This window comes from Phascolarctos cinereus, unplaced genomic scaffold (genome assembly GCF_003287225.1).
Source record: "Phascolarctos cinereus isolate Bilbo 61053 unplaced genomic scaffold, phaCin_HiC Scaffold_9;HRSCAF=440, whole genome shotgun sequence".
NCBI classification, from domain to species: Eukaryota; Metazoa; Chordata; class Mammalia; order Diprotodontia; family Phascolarctidae; genus Phascolarctos; species Phascolarctos cinereus.
In genome coordinates this window covers 20,278,267-20,293,288 of record NW_027556402.1, presented here as the reverse complement: position 1 = coordinate 20,293,288, position 15,022 = coordinate 20,278,267, and the positions used below count along the sequence as shown (strand labels likewise).

General features: G+C 43.3%; 1 protein-coding gene across 1 annotated transcript in view; it reads right to left on the bottom strand.

Moving 5' to 3' along the window:
* Positions 1-2,289: 2,289 nt before the first annotated feature.
* COQ2 (coenzyme Q2, polyprenyltransferase) overlaps positions 2,290-15,022 on the bottom strand; it is a 47,554-nt gene continuing 34,821 nt past the window's right edge. Inside the window, exons 5-7 of the mRNA XM_020988432.2 lie at positions 10,754-10,887; positions 6,528-6,716; positions 2,290-2,842 (exon numbers count right to left, since the gene is read on the bottom strand). Coding sequence (XP_020844091.1) covers positions 2,678-2,842; positions 6,528-6,716; positions 10,754-10,887 — 488 coding nt within the window. The 3' untranslated portion in view covers positions 2,290-2,677. The remainder of the gene's footprint in view (positions 2,843-6,527; positions 6,717-10,753; positions 10,888-15,022) is intronic.

The window sequence follows — 15,022 nt, the reverse complement described above, 5'->3', positions numbered from 1 at the left end:
GATGCCAGCCCGCGGGGGAGCAGGAGAGTAGGGACACCAGGCACTCTTCTCTCCTCAGCGAGGGGATACGGGGCTAGAATGATCTCGTCTCCCAACCCCAATATTGTTAGTTAAAGGAAATACTTCTTTACGCTCAAGCCACATTGCTGATTGCTTCCCTTAACAGGGTAGTAGTGTATCCAAAGACCTACCAAATGCTAATTACACAGACATATGGTGAATAGAAAATAAACCCATTTATCTAGGCTTAGATAGCAAAGAGAAACCAGAGAGGTTATATAGATTAGCATAAGCCAGACAATGAATGAAATCTTCCACTGGAAGGGAGAGAGAGAGAGAGAGAGAGAGAGAGAGAGAGAGAGAGAGAGAGAGAGAGAGAGAGAGAGAGAGAGAGAGAGGAGACAGGAGAGAGGGGCGAGGGGAGGGGGGGGAGACAGAGAGATTGAGGCAGTTCCCAATCTCACCCGAGGGAAAATTTCTTGAAGTCTCCAGCATGGGAAGCTGGGATGGGGATATGATTGAGAGTCCAACTATTCTACATGTTGGCTTCTTCATAGAGCCTTTGTCTAATTTTGGGGACCTCTCCCGGAAAAGAATCTGGAAACACATATCTCCCCTATTAAATCTGGAAGCCAGAAGATCAAGGATCTCTCCTCTGCTGTTTTCACCAACTCCGCCCCCAAGGCAGGCATGGAGAATCAAATAATCAGTCTCCAAAGAGGAGAGTCTAATGCAGATGGCTTAAGCCCTGGGTTACACAATAAGAGCTAGCACTGATTTATTAAGGTTTTCATCCTCATAATAATCCTGGAAGGTAGGTGCTATTCTTATCCCCATTTTTCAGATGAGAAAACTAAGGCAGACAGTTGAAGGGACTATATAGCTAGTACATGTCTAGGGAGAGCAAATGTCACGATTTTCTGACTCCAAGTCCAGCACTCTATCCGTCTCACCACCTAGTACTTTGTAATGGGAATTCTTTTTCAAGCATGGCTTAGACTTGGTGACTGCTGAGTTCCCTCATGACTCTGTGCTTCTCTCCTCTTGGTAAATAGGTGGGGAACTACAGCTGCCTGGTGTCAAAAGAAGTGATTGTGGTAAAGATGTGACTGTGGTTTGACTAAACTGTTTTTCTTTGTTGAAAAGGGGGGAGATGGTGTTCGGCGGATGTGTGCTACTTAATGCCTGTGATTTAAAAAAGAACAAAAAACCAAAACCCAATATCGTCAAAGACATCAACAAAGGCTTTTTTTCTTACTTAGGCTTTTTGTTTTTCCCAGAAGGCACAGCGAGGAGGTAGAAGTTCCAGAGAGAGTAGTTTTGGCCAGCTACATACAAGCCAAATGGACTATCCCCTTTGTTAGTGTGTTATCTTTCATTGGAGGCAGAGACTGGAGGGTCTTTTTTCCGGGATATTGTAGAGAGGAGTCACTCTAGATGACTTCCGAGGTCTTCACTTGGAAATGGTGCTATTCTCACGCTGGGAAAGGCACAGACACCTACTGCATCGGACAGGTTTGGGACAGGATTCATCCCAGTGATGTACTGACCTAAGTGTGGTAGTTGGTAGGCAGGGCACGATTGTATGACGGTGAAACTTAACAAGCAACGAGTCAATTCAAGAAGCAATTATTAAGCACCTACTTTGTGCCAGGTACTGTCCTAAGCACTGGGGATGCAAAAAAGAGCAAAATACTGGAAAGAAGGACTTCAGGCATCATGAGGGACCAGGAGACTGAGGTGGGAGAAGGGGAAAGGGATCTACAGATGCGCAGACAGGAAGATGCTTGAGGGAAAAAAAAAATTGCTTAGTACCCAGGAAAGGTTTCACCTAAGTCCTGCCTCTGAACCTGCCACTATTAGTATTATAATTCAATAATATCACAGGTGAAATCATGGGCTTTTGCAAGGCTGCGTGGCAACCCACTTATAACATTATTTATCTATGAGAAACTGTATAATTACGAACTGCCTATCTGTGCTAGCTTATGCTATTCATCATTACTTCTGAGGAAATTAGTTTCTTCTACAAAACTGGGCAGGGCAGGGCCACATCTATTTTCATCAAACTTAAGACACTGCATAGCCCTGAGCACACAGCTGCTTGCTGGGTCTCTTTAGGCCAGTGGGTTTGTGAAGATTAGCTTCCGGTAGCTGTCACCCTGCTAAGAGGAGGAGGCATAGATGTACAGGCATGTTTTAGAGCTGTTCATGAAGATGAATGCCAAATAACTTTCTGAACTAAATATTCTGTCAGTGAACCGCTGGCCAAACACAATGACACCGAGCTTTTTGTAGCAGCTTTTATTTGAGTTTTCTCTAAAAATACATTTCCCAAAACACATCCCTCTTGGATGAGATCCTCATCACAGTTCTAAAAAGGTGCTGAAGCTTGTATGATTCCAACAATTTTTAAAGGTGAATTCTCATGCAATAGGTTCATCTAAAAATTCAGGGCTATGCCCAGCTTCAAAAGAGTTGAGAACCTGCTAATACCTGAGACAGAGTGAATTTTACTGGCGAAATAGTTTAGCCTGGGAATTCCTGGGTGACTGTGCCTCAAACAGTCATCTGCCAATCACCCTCACTTTGACAGACTACTCAAGCCAGTCTTCTGGTAACAAAACTAGAGAAGGTTTTGTAGCTCTTGGTCTGAAACGTTCCTAAACGTCACTTGTTAATTTCCTAAATCAAGGTCTCCATTTTCCTTTGACCCCTTTGGTTTCTTTCCTTTCCACAAATTGCCAAGCATAATCCCTACAAACAGCACGATTCCTATTGTTCGGTTGGAGGTAAACTTGTCCCAACAATCCTCAGGTTTATGGATGTCCAGGGTGTAAATCTGTAAAGGCAGAATATAGTGTATTATGAATACAAGATAGGAGCTGCTCTTTCTTTGTACATGATTCATTCGGCACCAATGAAGAACAGGGTCATCACTGAGAAGAGAACATCTTATTATGGAATTACGAAACTGGCAAGAACTAATAAAACTGGACTAACTAGGCTAATAGCCAGTCCAAGACCCTGCCAAACGCAGTAACTGATCCCTGACATCAGCTCTGCTTCCTCTCCCTTTCAATGGCTGCTTCCTCTCTGCTCCTCCATTTTAAGAAGGATGCCCAGGCCACTCACGTATTCTTTCCACTCCTGCCTCTCCTCCTGGACTTTATTTACAATGCCCCTGAGCTGGCTCCCTTCATCTCCTACAGCCCCCCCCTGCTCTTCTACCTTCCTTAGACGGCTTGTCTTCCTCCACTCCAAGGAAAGTAAGTTCCCTGAGGGCAGGGACTCTCTTTCTGCTTGTGCTTGTATATTCCCAAAGCTTACCACAATGCCTGGCATAGAGTATCCAATCAGTGCTTGTTGACTGACTGCAACACTGCCAGGGATGGGAACTCATTATTTTTTAAGACTTAATAGCCAACTCTAACTGTTACAAAGTTCTTTCTTAGGCTGAGTCAAATTCTGAAGTTCTGAACCACTGGCCCTCAATCTATTCTCACAACACAAAGCTGGCTCTTCTCCAGGACAGCCCTTTAATTAGTTAAAGACTGCGCTTATCTATCCCCTCCCCCCACTCCCAATTTTCTCTTTTCTAGGCTGAACACTTCCCGTGCCTTTAACCGTTCTTCAAGACACGATTTCAAGTCTCCATTCTATCCCCATCACCATTTTGTAGATATGTTCTGGTTAGCCAACGCCTCTCTTTAAAGGTGGTGCCAATAAGTGACCAAAAAAACTCCAGTGTGGTCTGATTAGACTGGAGTGTACAGTGGAAAGGTCACTGACTTTGGAGTCAGAAGACCTGGGTTCAAATCCTTCCTATAATGTTTACTACCTGGGTGACCTTGGACAAAGACTTTGGGCCAAAATCTCTCTAGATCTGAGTTTCCTCTTCTATAAAAAGAGGCAGTCACACTCAATGGCTGCTGGGGCTTCTTCCAGCCCCAGATCTAGGATACTCAAGGTGACGTTCTAAGAGTTTAATGGAGGTACTGCCTTCTTCGATCGATCGGGCCACTACCATTCTTAGAGGAAAGAATAATGCTAAAGTGAGATCAGTGGCTTCACTCACTACCTGGAGGCCTGGAATTAGAAACCTCCCAATCACTTCCAGTTTCCATTCTACATTCCAATTGTGTATTCCTCGGCCTTCTTTGTGAATCACACTGATCCAGACTGCCACTTGTTATTAAATACTTTTATCCAATGAAACACTGGGCTGTTTTAATTTTATCAATGCACAGGTGTCTGTTGACTCTCTGCTGATGTCTGTCCAAGGACTACAAGTTCCCTGAACATAGACAAGTCTTTTATTTTTTTATTTTTAAAAATTCATTTTGAACTTAAATACATAAAAACAAAACCAAAAAATGTCCATGTACACAGTGCAACATAAAATGAGGATTCGCTATAAAACCATGAATTTACATTTCACGCTGTATACCTTTTTTTTTTAAAAAGACTGCCTAATAAGGGCTACATCACTATTCTGCTTTCTACGCTTCCTTCTAAGTTTTCTTTTATTCTAAAATATTCTTTTCCCAAGGCTGATGGAAGGGCCGTGGAATAAGGCCTTCTAGTGATGATAACACAAGGCAGAATGAGCTTGGTTGCTAGAGGAGGAGCATTTAATACTCAATGACTCTTTAGAAGCTTCTTCTTAAAAGAGAGGAGCTATTCCTTGCCCACTGTGACAGGACCCATTCTAAGAAGTGGTGGTGGTCAGGAGGAAAGAATGAGAGTCTATGCAAAGGGAGGGGTGGGGCAGATGAGGGCAGCCCTAGTGGAAAGTGCCACACACAGGAAGGCATCTTCTAAAATGGAGGCCTTGTTCTCAGAGACAAGAAACAAGCCCCAATGGGTTAGAAAGATGAATGCAAATTCTCAGCTAAAAGAGATTCACTTGTGTGGAGGGGATATAAATTGAGAAGAAAATTGCATCAAATGGCCTGTCCTTTGATTATAATGCAAGAGATGCGACCTAATCTAATTCTTCTTTACAACATGACTAATGTGGAAATATGTTTAATATGAATGTATATATAGAGCTATATCAGATTGCACGCTGTCTTGGGGAGGTGGGAAAAGAGGGAGGGTGAGAAAATTTAGAACTCAAAATCTTATGGAAATGAATGTTGAAAACTAAAAATAAATTAGGTAAAGGGAAAAAAAAATGTAACCTCAGCCACTCACTCTTCCTTTGCATGTGTTAGCTCCTCCCTGTGTGTGTGTGTATAGGGGGAGCCAATACCATTACCCTAGCTGTCCATGAGAACATCACCTCTTTTTCCTAATGCCAGAGAGTAATTGAGAATTTTTATCTTAAAGTCTTTCCCCCTATGAAATGAGGATAAAAGTGAGAGTGAAATATTAGTCTGGTCAGCCGATTCACTTAAAAGTAGATTTGGTTGTCTTTGGAGGGTGTTTCCACAGATTTGATTTCCCCAGATTGACAAATGACCTTTGGTAAACTGACTAAACTAAAAATACAGATTCAGTCCAATCTTTAGCCTTTGTAAGTGAAGAAAACAAAAAAAACCTCAGAGCAAAATGGGCTGTCCTTATCAAGGAGCTGTCCAATCAAGGTGTCACTGCAATAAAGCGATGCTTTTCACTGGTACCATGACAAACCTGGTGATACAACATTATGGTCAATTTTATGATGACTCATTCATTTAGCCCACTCATTTTATAGAGGTCACTTGGTGGGCAAGATAGGAAAGGCTGCCCCAGAACAAATGCTAGGCTGTCACTGGTTGGCTAGTATCACGGCATATTTACAGTAATTTCATGGCATAGGAGTATTGGCCCCTCGTTATCTCAGTGAGACTCCACCCTTGGGACATTTACATTACTAGCACTGGTCTGTTTGCCACTGGGGAAGGACTCCCTTTCCTGGAGTGACTCAAAAACGTGTCATATAATGTCGTTAATGAAGGAACTGGGAGTGCTTGATGTGAAAAAATAAAACTTGAAATATGTGAAGGCTTGTCATCTAGCAGGGGGTAAGGCATTCGGCTTGGCTCCAGAAGTCAGTTAAAAAGTAGAACGGGTGGGTGGAGGCTACAGGGAGACTCAGTTAACCAGAAGGAACTCAGTCACAAGCAGAACTGTCTAAAAATAAAGTGGATTGCTTCAAGAGCTGGTAAGTTTCCCACCACGGAGGTGTTCAAGCACAAGATGGTGGGTCATCTGTTAGGGATGCTGGAGTAAGGGCTCATGCTTGAGGTACGGGTTGGACTTGGCCTCTGGGTTCCCTTCAAACACCAAGAATAGAGGATTCTATATCAACCCTGCAAGAGCTAGCCTTTTTGAAGTGCATTCCAGGAAAATCAATACCTATAGAGACACTATTAGCGAGTCTATACATCAGTTCTAATGGCTACTGGCCTCTCCCCACGTCAAGAGGGGCAGATAGGATTGCATGTTCAGAGCGGAATGGCCCGTGCTTATTAGGGAGCTGTCTAATCTTAATGCACCATGGCAGTAATGTGGTGCTCTTGAGGGGTACCATGACAAACCTGGCGAGCCAAGTGAGCCCCTACGGCAGCCACGGCAGCATAGTAGGGTGCGGTCTGGTCACAGTTGAGTCCAGCCAGAGTCAGGCCGCCCAGCATGACAACGCTGAAGCAGCTTAGCCACTGTTTGGTGTCTTCCCTGAACCGAAGCGCAGTGGATTTGAGCCCAATCAAGGCATCGTCTCTTTTGTCCTGGCAAAGAGAAATTTTGTTTTAAACAACACGCTGGTGATTTGCGAACTATGGAGAAGAAAACTGGCTTGGCAGAAGGGCCCTGTATGAATTTTCATAGCCTAATTTTCCAGATCTCAGAAGTCTGCTCAGGGTTGAAGAAGAGACTTTTAAAGGTCGGCTGAGATCGTCGTAATGGGCTTCACGGATCCTTAAATGTCAATTCTTATTTCATCATAACGCTGGTTCCTGTCTTAAAGGAGGGAGAACCTGCGGCCTTCTGGATCATTCAGCGCAGCCTCTGACTGAATCCGTTCAGGACCCACTTAAGGATCCAGAGCCACATGTAGCCTGAAGGCCGCAGGTTTCCCACTGCTGGGTTCCAGGGTCATCAGACCAATTCACTGACACTGAGCAGTCAATGCTCTCTAAGTGTGTGTGTATGAGGTAAGTGTCATCTCCAAGGCGAAAGCACCACCCAAGGTCCAACTCTCATGTGCTCCAGTGTGGCTCACTGAATGATCTGAGTAACAGCTGGCTGTGTCCTGCATGAACGGTAAAGGCAGGGAGCATGAAAGCTACCTAAGCACCCTCTCAAAGCCGATGCGAGGATCAGCATCATGGCAATGTGATTCAAGGCCTGTCGCTCTTGCTCTGCTGTGCACACCCCTCCTTCTCATGAAAGCGCCCACTTTTCTTGTGTTCTTGAAGGTTTAACGGTGCTAAGCAGCCAGGACATACATCCCTAAGTGCGTGTTTCATTTACAACACAATTTATCTTTGGCTTCCTCTGTGAAATTATTCTCAGTTAAGCATAACTTGGTTTTCATTTGTCCACAGACTTGTCAGCTCTCCCCAAATGACGTGCATCATTTTGGGCAGGCCTGATTCAGGAAAATCTGGTAGCTCAGGCTTGGGATTGGGAGAGACCCTTGTGGATCACACAACTTTTAACAGAAGAAGCTTATTTAGCGATAACACGGAAAGCATATTTGACAAGGACTGATGCCACTTCACATGTGCATTTGCCACAGTTATTGTTATTGTTCGGTTGTTTCACGTGTGACCAACTCTTTGTGACCCCATTTGGGGTGTTCTTGGCAGAGATATTGGAGTGGTTTGCCATTTCCTTCTCTAGCTCATATTACAGATGAGGAAACTGAGGCAAACAAGGTAAAGTGACTTGGCCGGGTCACACAGCTAGGACGTGTCTGAGGCCAGATTTGAACTCAGGAAGATGAGTCCTCCTGACTCCAGGGCTGGCCCTCTATCCACCATGCTGCTCCAGGTGTGCCTGCTGAGGCGCCCGGTTTCATCATGCTTTAGGCAACTAGGAAGTATGTCCATGGTGCGCACCTTAGTCTTATTCAGAGCTTAGTCTCCTGCACTGAGTAAGTCTCAAGTACAATTTCTCTACCTTTTGGGAAAGACTAGTCTGTGTGGAGCAGATGTTGGTACCTACCACACAAGCATAGATGTAAATTCTTCAATACATCAACCTATCTGCACAGACGTTATTTAAGTAATTTCTATGTGCTGCCCTGTCGGTAGATGGCTGAAACTTCTTATAATGCTGACACTAGAAAACGGTCTAACATCTGCCTTACAGTCTGTGCTACGTCATACTTCAAAGTCCGTGAAATTTTTATGTTTGCAGGGTATGATTTGATTTGCAGTCTTCTAAATTCATAGTACAACAATAATGATAAACTTGGTTATGCTGGACTCTACTGTACGTGGTACTCTCAATGCGATACTCTTGTCCAGTGACCGAGGGGGTACATCCCTGGAGGAACTTCTCAATCTTTACATTCATGTTATAAACAAAACTAGAAGAAAGAAGGAAGTCGCAGCCAGTTGGAAAAATGGTTGTACCTATGTTCTCTTTTGAGAAAGACCTGGTGGAGCTGCTATTAACAGGTGCCCAAGGGCAAAAAGACAATGGAAAACAGGAACAAGTGAAACACTCTGGAAAGTAGTGGCTTCTGAGCTAGAGGCTCTGGGTTCAAATCCTGCCTCTGACTGATCTTGGGTAAGTCATTCAAGCACCATGGGACTCAGTTTCCTCACCTACAAATCGAGAGGCTAGCCTCTGAAGTTCCCTTTCGGTTCCAAATCTACAATTAGGAAGGAGGGAGAAGAGGGACCAAACTGTTGACTATCCAGATGCCTCGGGACTACCTTCCTGGAAAAAAAGAACCAGCTACGAGACGTGGCAGGCACCGAATAGCATCGGTTTCACAAAAACAAACCACATTCACAGCAATCGTTTCACAAAAAGTGAAACTGATTCTTATTACTATTGATGAGGGAGCCGTCTCTGAATTAGCATGGATCATAGACTTGTTAGAGTCTACAAAGTTAGAAGAATAAAAATTTTTTTAAAAAAAGCAGGAGAGGCAATTAAGACTACTCCATCTTGACCAATTTAAAGTTACTAACGATGGGAAATGGGATGTGGACGGAAAAGGGACAGACATAGACTAGAGTCATTTCATAGAGAAGTTTAACTGCTATAAACCAATGGCCACAGATGCTCAAAAGGACCAGCCGGTCATCAAACACTCAACATGCCTGGCAGAGGTAACACCAGGTTAGAACATAGACTCATTCGTAAAGCACGACTGAGAAAGGCAATGGAATATGGCCTCACAAACAGAGAGGAGTGCAGGGGATATCCTGTTTAATGAAAGTCTGACCACAGACCCAACTCAGCAAAGTCATCTGGGGGATATTTAACAATGAAAATGGCTAATGGCTGGAAGGCGCCATTTATTTTTTAACTGTCATGGTACCAGATGTGCTTGAGGGAGGAAGGTTCTCAAAAGAGAACAACAATGGAAAAGCAGCTGGATCAGACCAAGGGCACACAGAAGGGACCTGTGTGGTGGGTGACAAAATTGGGAGAGTTTTGAGCGAATGACCCACGGGGTGTCAGAAGGATAGGTCTACCCATCCTTTTTAACTCTGATCATCTTTCTTAACCTCTTTGATTTCAGTTCAATTCAGCACACATGAATACCAAAGGGGAAAAACTTAGACTTTGTTCATCAAAAAAAAAAAAAGGACTGGTGAGAACATCAACAATTACTGACTTATCTGCCTACTTTCCCATACGTACAAAGTTTTATGTGAATGATCTACACCCACACTGAAGGCATTAGAAGCAGGCAGTTCGGTGGTGCCATAGTGCACAGAGCACGGGGCATGGAGCCAGAAAGATCTGAGTTTGAATCCAGCCTCAGACACTTCCCAGCTATTTTAGGGTATGGCCACCTTCCTCAAGGCACACAGATACACACACCGAGGCATGGTACAGAAGGTGAGAGCGTGAAATTGTGGCTAGAAAACTAAGAGTTACGAGTGAAAACATCTTTCATAGCCTGAGCATGAATACCCCTTCCATTTCAATTCAATTCAGCACACATGAATTAAGTGCCTACTGTGTGCAGGGTGTAGTGGGAAGTCTTGGGGGTGCAGAGATCACTTCTGCCCTCTGAGGAGCCTCCATTCTCCCAGACCTTGCACACAGAGAAAAAAAGCATCTGGTGAAGGAGGGGACCAAGAGCTGGGGAAATTGGAGAAGGCTTTGCCGAGGAAGGGGTAGCCGAGCTGAGCCCGAAGCGGGGGAGGGGATGATGAGGGCATGTTCTCCAGGCACAGGGTCAGACTGCATGAGTGCACGGAGACCAGAGATGGGCCGCTGACCTTCGGAAACAGCCATGAGAGCTCGGTTTGGCTGGAACATGGATGGAGTCGGTGAAAGGAGACGACGTGAAATGAGGTGAAAAGACAGGCTGGAGGCAGACCACGGACAGCCTTGAACATCAGGCACAGAACCTGGCATTTTTACTCAGAGTTAACAGGAACACACTGCAGTGTTTTGAGCTGGGCTGGTGACTGTCATTCAAGGAAGGGGTTAAAGTGCACGAGCCGTATCTGTGCAATGACATTAAAAAGAAAGCTCCCAATTGGAAGCCCACAAAGTTAAATGCAACAGATTTCAAAGAAAGAGGCACAGAGAAAAGCCAAAGAATAGGTCTGAAGAGGTACATTACCTGATGAGCATAGATAGTGTCATATATTAACGTCCACATAACTCCAGAGAGATAAAGGGGTAGGCACACAGACACATCACAGGAGCCTTTGATGGCGGACCATCCCAGTAATGCTCCCCAGTTAAAGGTCAGTCCTAGGATTGATAAAAGATAAGGAAGGAAGGGGGTAAAAACCACTGAATTTATTTCAGAATTCCAGGTTGTAGACAAGGGCCAAGCTAATTACAAGTACATTGTGTTATGCTTTACACATTTAAAATCACTTTGGAGACCATGGCATTTTACCAAACTCTTGCTAAAAGAGCAGCAGAAATCACAGGAATAGAAGCTTCCATCATTGTTCCAATCTGGAAAGAAGAAACAGGATAAAGGTGCTATGTGACTGAGCCTCCCAGAAACACCGACATGATTTCACTCCATCCGGCCCGACCACTAGGGCTCTCTGATACGTTTTGCGCTGTTTGGGGGGAGCGTAAAGAGAATGAGAGGTTCACAGAACTGAGGGGAATGAGAGAAGAAGGTCACAAAGCAGGAAGCCCAAGAGAAGGTCTTTTGGTTACAGACTTCAGGAAAACGGCTGTGGGGATGCCCAGCTTTTAAAAAATGACAAAAACCTGTCATCACACAGCACAGGCTCTAATTTAAAAGATAAACACAGAAACAAAGATGGCAGGTGCTAGCTGGGCTACCTCTCTCATCTGATTAGTGAACAGTGTGAAAAAGTCCGATTCCACCAAGACAGGTGTTTTCGAGTCAGGACCCAAGTCACCCCCGTCACAGGCATATACCACTTGTCACACACTTACCAGAGAACCTGGGCAGAGCGGAAGGTTCTGGACAAGAGGGGCAAGATAAAAAGGAGACACAAAGGTCTCACACAGCTGGATTTTGTCACCCGCCCTTGCTGGTCTCTGTACAGTAAATAAGTGAAGCCTCAACCCCCAAGGTCCATGGAAGTGTGTGTAGAGCAGCAGCCAGGTGAGGAAGCTCATGAGATAGCTGAATTCTGTGCTGTATGCTTCTGGTGGCTAAAAAAATTAAACCATATCTCTCAAGTGGAGACAAAGGGGCTGATGCCCAAGGAAGGACATGGAAGTATTAAGAGGTCAGTAGCAAGGGGAAGCCAGGTAGATGACCTCGGCATACTCACACCTCAAACTCTGTCTTGCAAGTACATAACTTGACAAAGTAATTAGCCACAAGGGTTAGAGGAGACAGCCACTAAAAAAAGGACAACGGACAGTGGTCTTTCAATCAAATATGGTGGACAAGGAGAACTTGCAGTGATCTTCAAGACTGTGCTTTGCTTCGGGTTTCACCAGTACCATGGGTCACCGATGTGTCTACAAAGCACGGAGATCTCAGTCTTAGAGGAAAAAGCAGAAGGGCTCGAGGAAGGCCACTCTACTGTCCAGGGCATGAAGGAAAGCAAAGTGTTCCTACAAAGAATGTAGGAAGTATTTCAAGGAGGAAAGAAAAAAGAAAAAGGTCATAGATAATCAGAGGAGAATTTTCGCCTGTGTCAGGAGGGTGGAGGGTGAAAAAGTGTGTCCCAAAGGAGTAGGAGAGGGACCACGGACTCTTGGAGCTTCAAAACGGGCATAAAATCTTCTTACAGAGGGAAGCAGATTCTTGGGCTCCAAGAAATGATGATGCAAATTCCCAGGTGCCATCAGTCAAGGCTTTATCCAATAATGGTCAAAGAAAGAAGACTTTCTGTTGAAGGGGATACTGACATAATTTGTAATTAATTGGACATAAACAGGGAGGTTGGTCAGTCTGCCCAAAGGAAAGTATCCAGGGTGTGATGGAAAGTCTCCAAATAATGTTAATTAATCAATAAGTATTTATAAAGTACTTGTTCTGTGTCCCTGTCCCAGCACTGGGGTCACAAGTACAATGAATGAACGCCACATGAACACAAACTCAGTAATCATTGCTCACTTCTGGTGATTTCATTTTGAGACAAGCGATGGCCCCAGAGGGACCAAATGCTAAAGATCACGAAGTCCTATGCAAAAAACTGAAGACCTCGCGGGCACCGACATTGCTTTCAACACTATATAAATGGCCAGCATGAGGCTTGAAAGAGTAAGGTAGGGTCTTGTCAAGGAAAAGAGAAGCTGATTAAGAACACTGGTTTCTAAGAATGAGATTTGCGTTTCCAAATGTTGGTTTTAAACATAGAAATGCTGGGCTCTCGGCCAGGGACAGAGTGCACCTACAAGTATTGGCAAAAACATGGGCTTTGCAGGCACGGAGGGCCGCACAGACCGTCAAAGACGGTTGCTTTGTTGGTCTGTTTTGCTAACTTCTCTTTGTTATTGGGGCAGGGTAGACAGCACATGTTGGGAAATCACTGTGGTGTTAAAAATAAAAGGCATCCATATTAAATGAAAAACTATTTTCCTGAAGTCTGCAGATCTAATCAAGAAGTATTTAAACTGAAGAAAGAACTTTATGATCAATGGATAAAAGATCTAAATGTAAAAAATTACACCAGAAATTATGTGACATGCATCATTAAACCACTATTAGGTGGGTACCCCAAAGAAGTTAAAGACAGAGAGTTCTCATATATGCCAAGGTACTTTTTAAATCACATTTTTTTTGGTGGTAGCAAAAACTGGAAAGAAAATAGAAAGAAAAAACAATGGGCTACCTTGTTTGAGGAATGGCTAAATAATTGTAGCATATGAATGTGACAGAATATTACTTACATAATAAGAAATAACGGATATGAGAAATTACAGAAAAATGCTAAGATTTAAATGAAATGATGCTGAATTAGCAGAACCAAGAAAACAATATGCACAATTATGACAAAAATGTAAATGGAAACGATACTAAAGAGCATTTGAACTGTGACCAATGATTAATTTATGGTTAAAAGTTGACTGTGATGGTAACTCCCAGTTTTACCGAGTTTATGGCCCTTAAAATCCTCTGAGGTCAGCAGTATCAATATTATTAATTCTTACTTTGAAGTGAGCTAAGGTTTAGAGATAAAATGACCTTGTCCATACCCACACAACAGGGTCAGAGGACTTTCCACTATAACGCGCTGCCACTCATTCTGATGGAAAATGACCAAGCCATGCCAGACTGACAGCTCACTCTGGGAGAGAAGGGGGAAAATAAATGGAAAGATACTGAAAATGTCCTATGCACTGCATTCATATAGAATTCTCCAAAGAAAGCCCTCTATTGACAAGGCTGAAAGAAACAAACATGCCTCCTGCCCTACACTGCTTGTGTCTTAGATCCCAGCAGCATAGCCTTGCAAGCCTCTGTTTTCTCAAGGGGACATGTAGGGATGGGCCACTGAAGAAGGCCTTCCTGTGACGGCTCCCTTGGGATTACCCTTAGGGTCCAGATCTCCATACCTTGACAAGACCATACAAGTGGCAAGATCCACCTGGGAATACTAGGGTCATGGTTGTCCTAATTTCCCTTTTTTTCCAGGGTGGCTACCTTAAGGAAGAAATATAAGGAATCTGTTGAAAGAGGTGAGTTCAGATCTGTAATTTTTTTTCAATATATTCCAACATTTTTAATTCTTAAAAAATTCCATTTGAAAACTTGGCTGCACTATTAGGGATTTTTAACTTGGGGGTCTGTAAACTTGTTGTTGATTTTTAATGTTTAGACTCTGATAAATGTATTTCAGTGTAATTGATTCATTTTGTAATGCAAAATATATTTTAATTTATGCATTTAAAAATATCATTCTGAAAAGGTTCATAGGTTTAACCAGATTGTCAAAGGGGCCCATGACAAAGTAAGACTGAGAATCCCTCATCTAGGGTATTTTTAATTATTTAACAAATCTTGTGAATCACTCTTTAAAAACAAATAAATTTTTAAAAACCCTATGTTTAAAAATACTTTGCTTTTAGTTTGGGGCAATTTCCTTATCTTTGGCTCCATTATAAATTATTATATGAATATAATGAAATATTAAGACAACCTGGTACAACAGGTCAGAGGATCTGGATTCAAATCCTGCCTATGTCACTTATCACTTGAGTGACCTTGGGAAGTTACTCAACATCTCTAGGACTCAGTTTGTAAAATGAGATGGACTTTAGCTCTCTTCCAGCTTTAATTAAATCTATGACCTTAGGATCTTATGTAAGATGTACTATAAGAAATGATGGCTACAGAGAAAGCTGAGAAGACTTATATGAACAGATACAGGGAGAAATAAGCAGAACCAGGAAAACAATTTACAAGAGGCCCACCATAATGTGAAGGAAAGCAACTCTG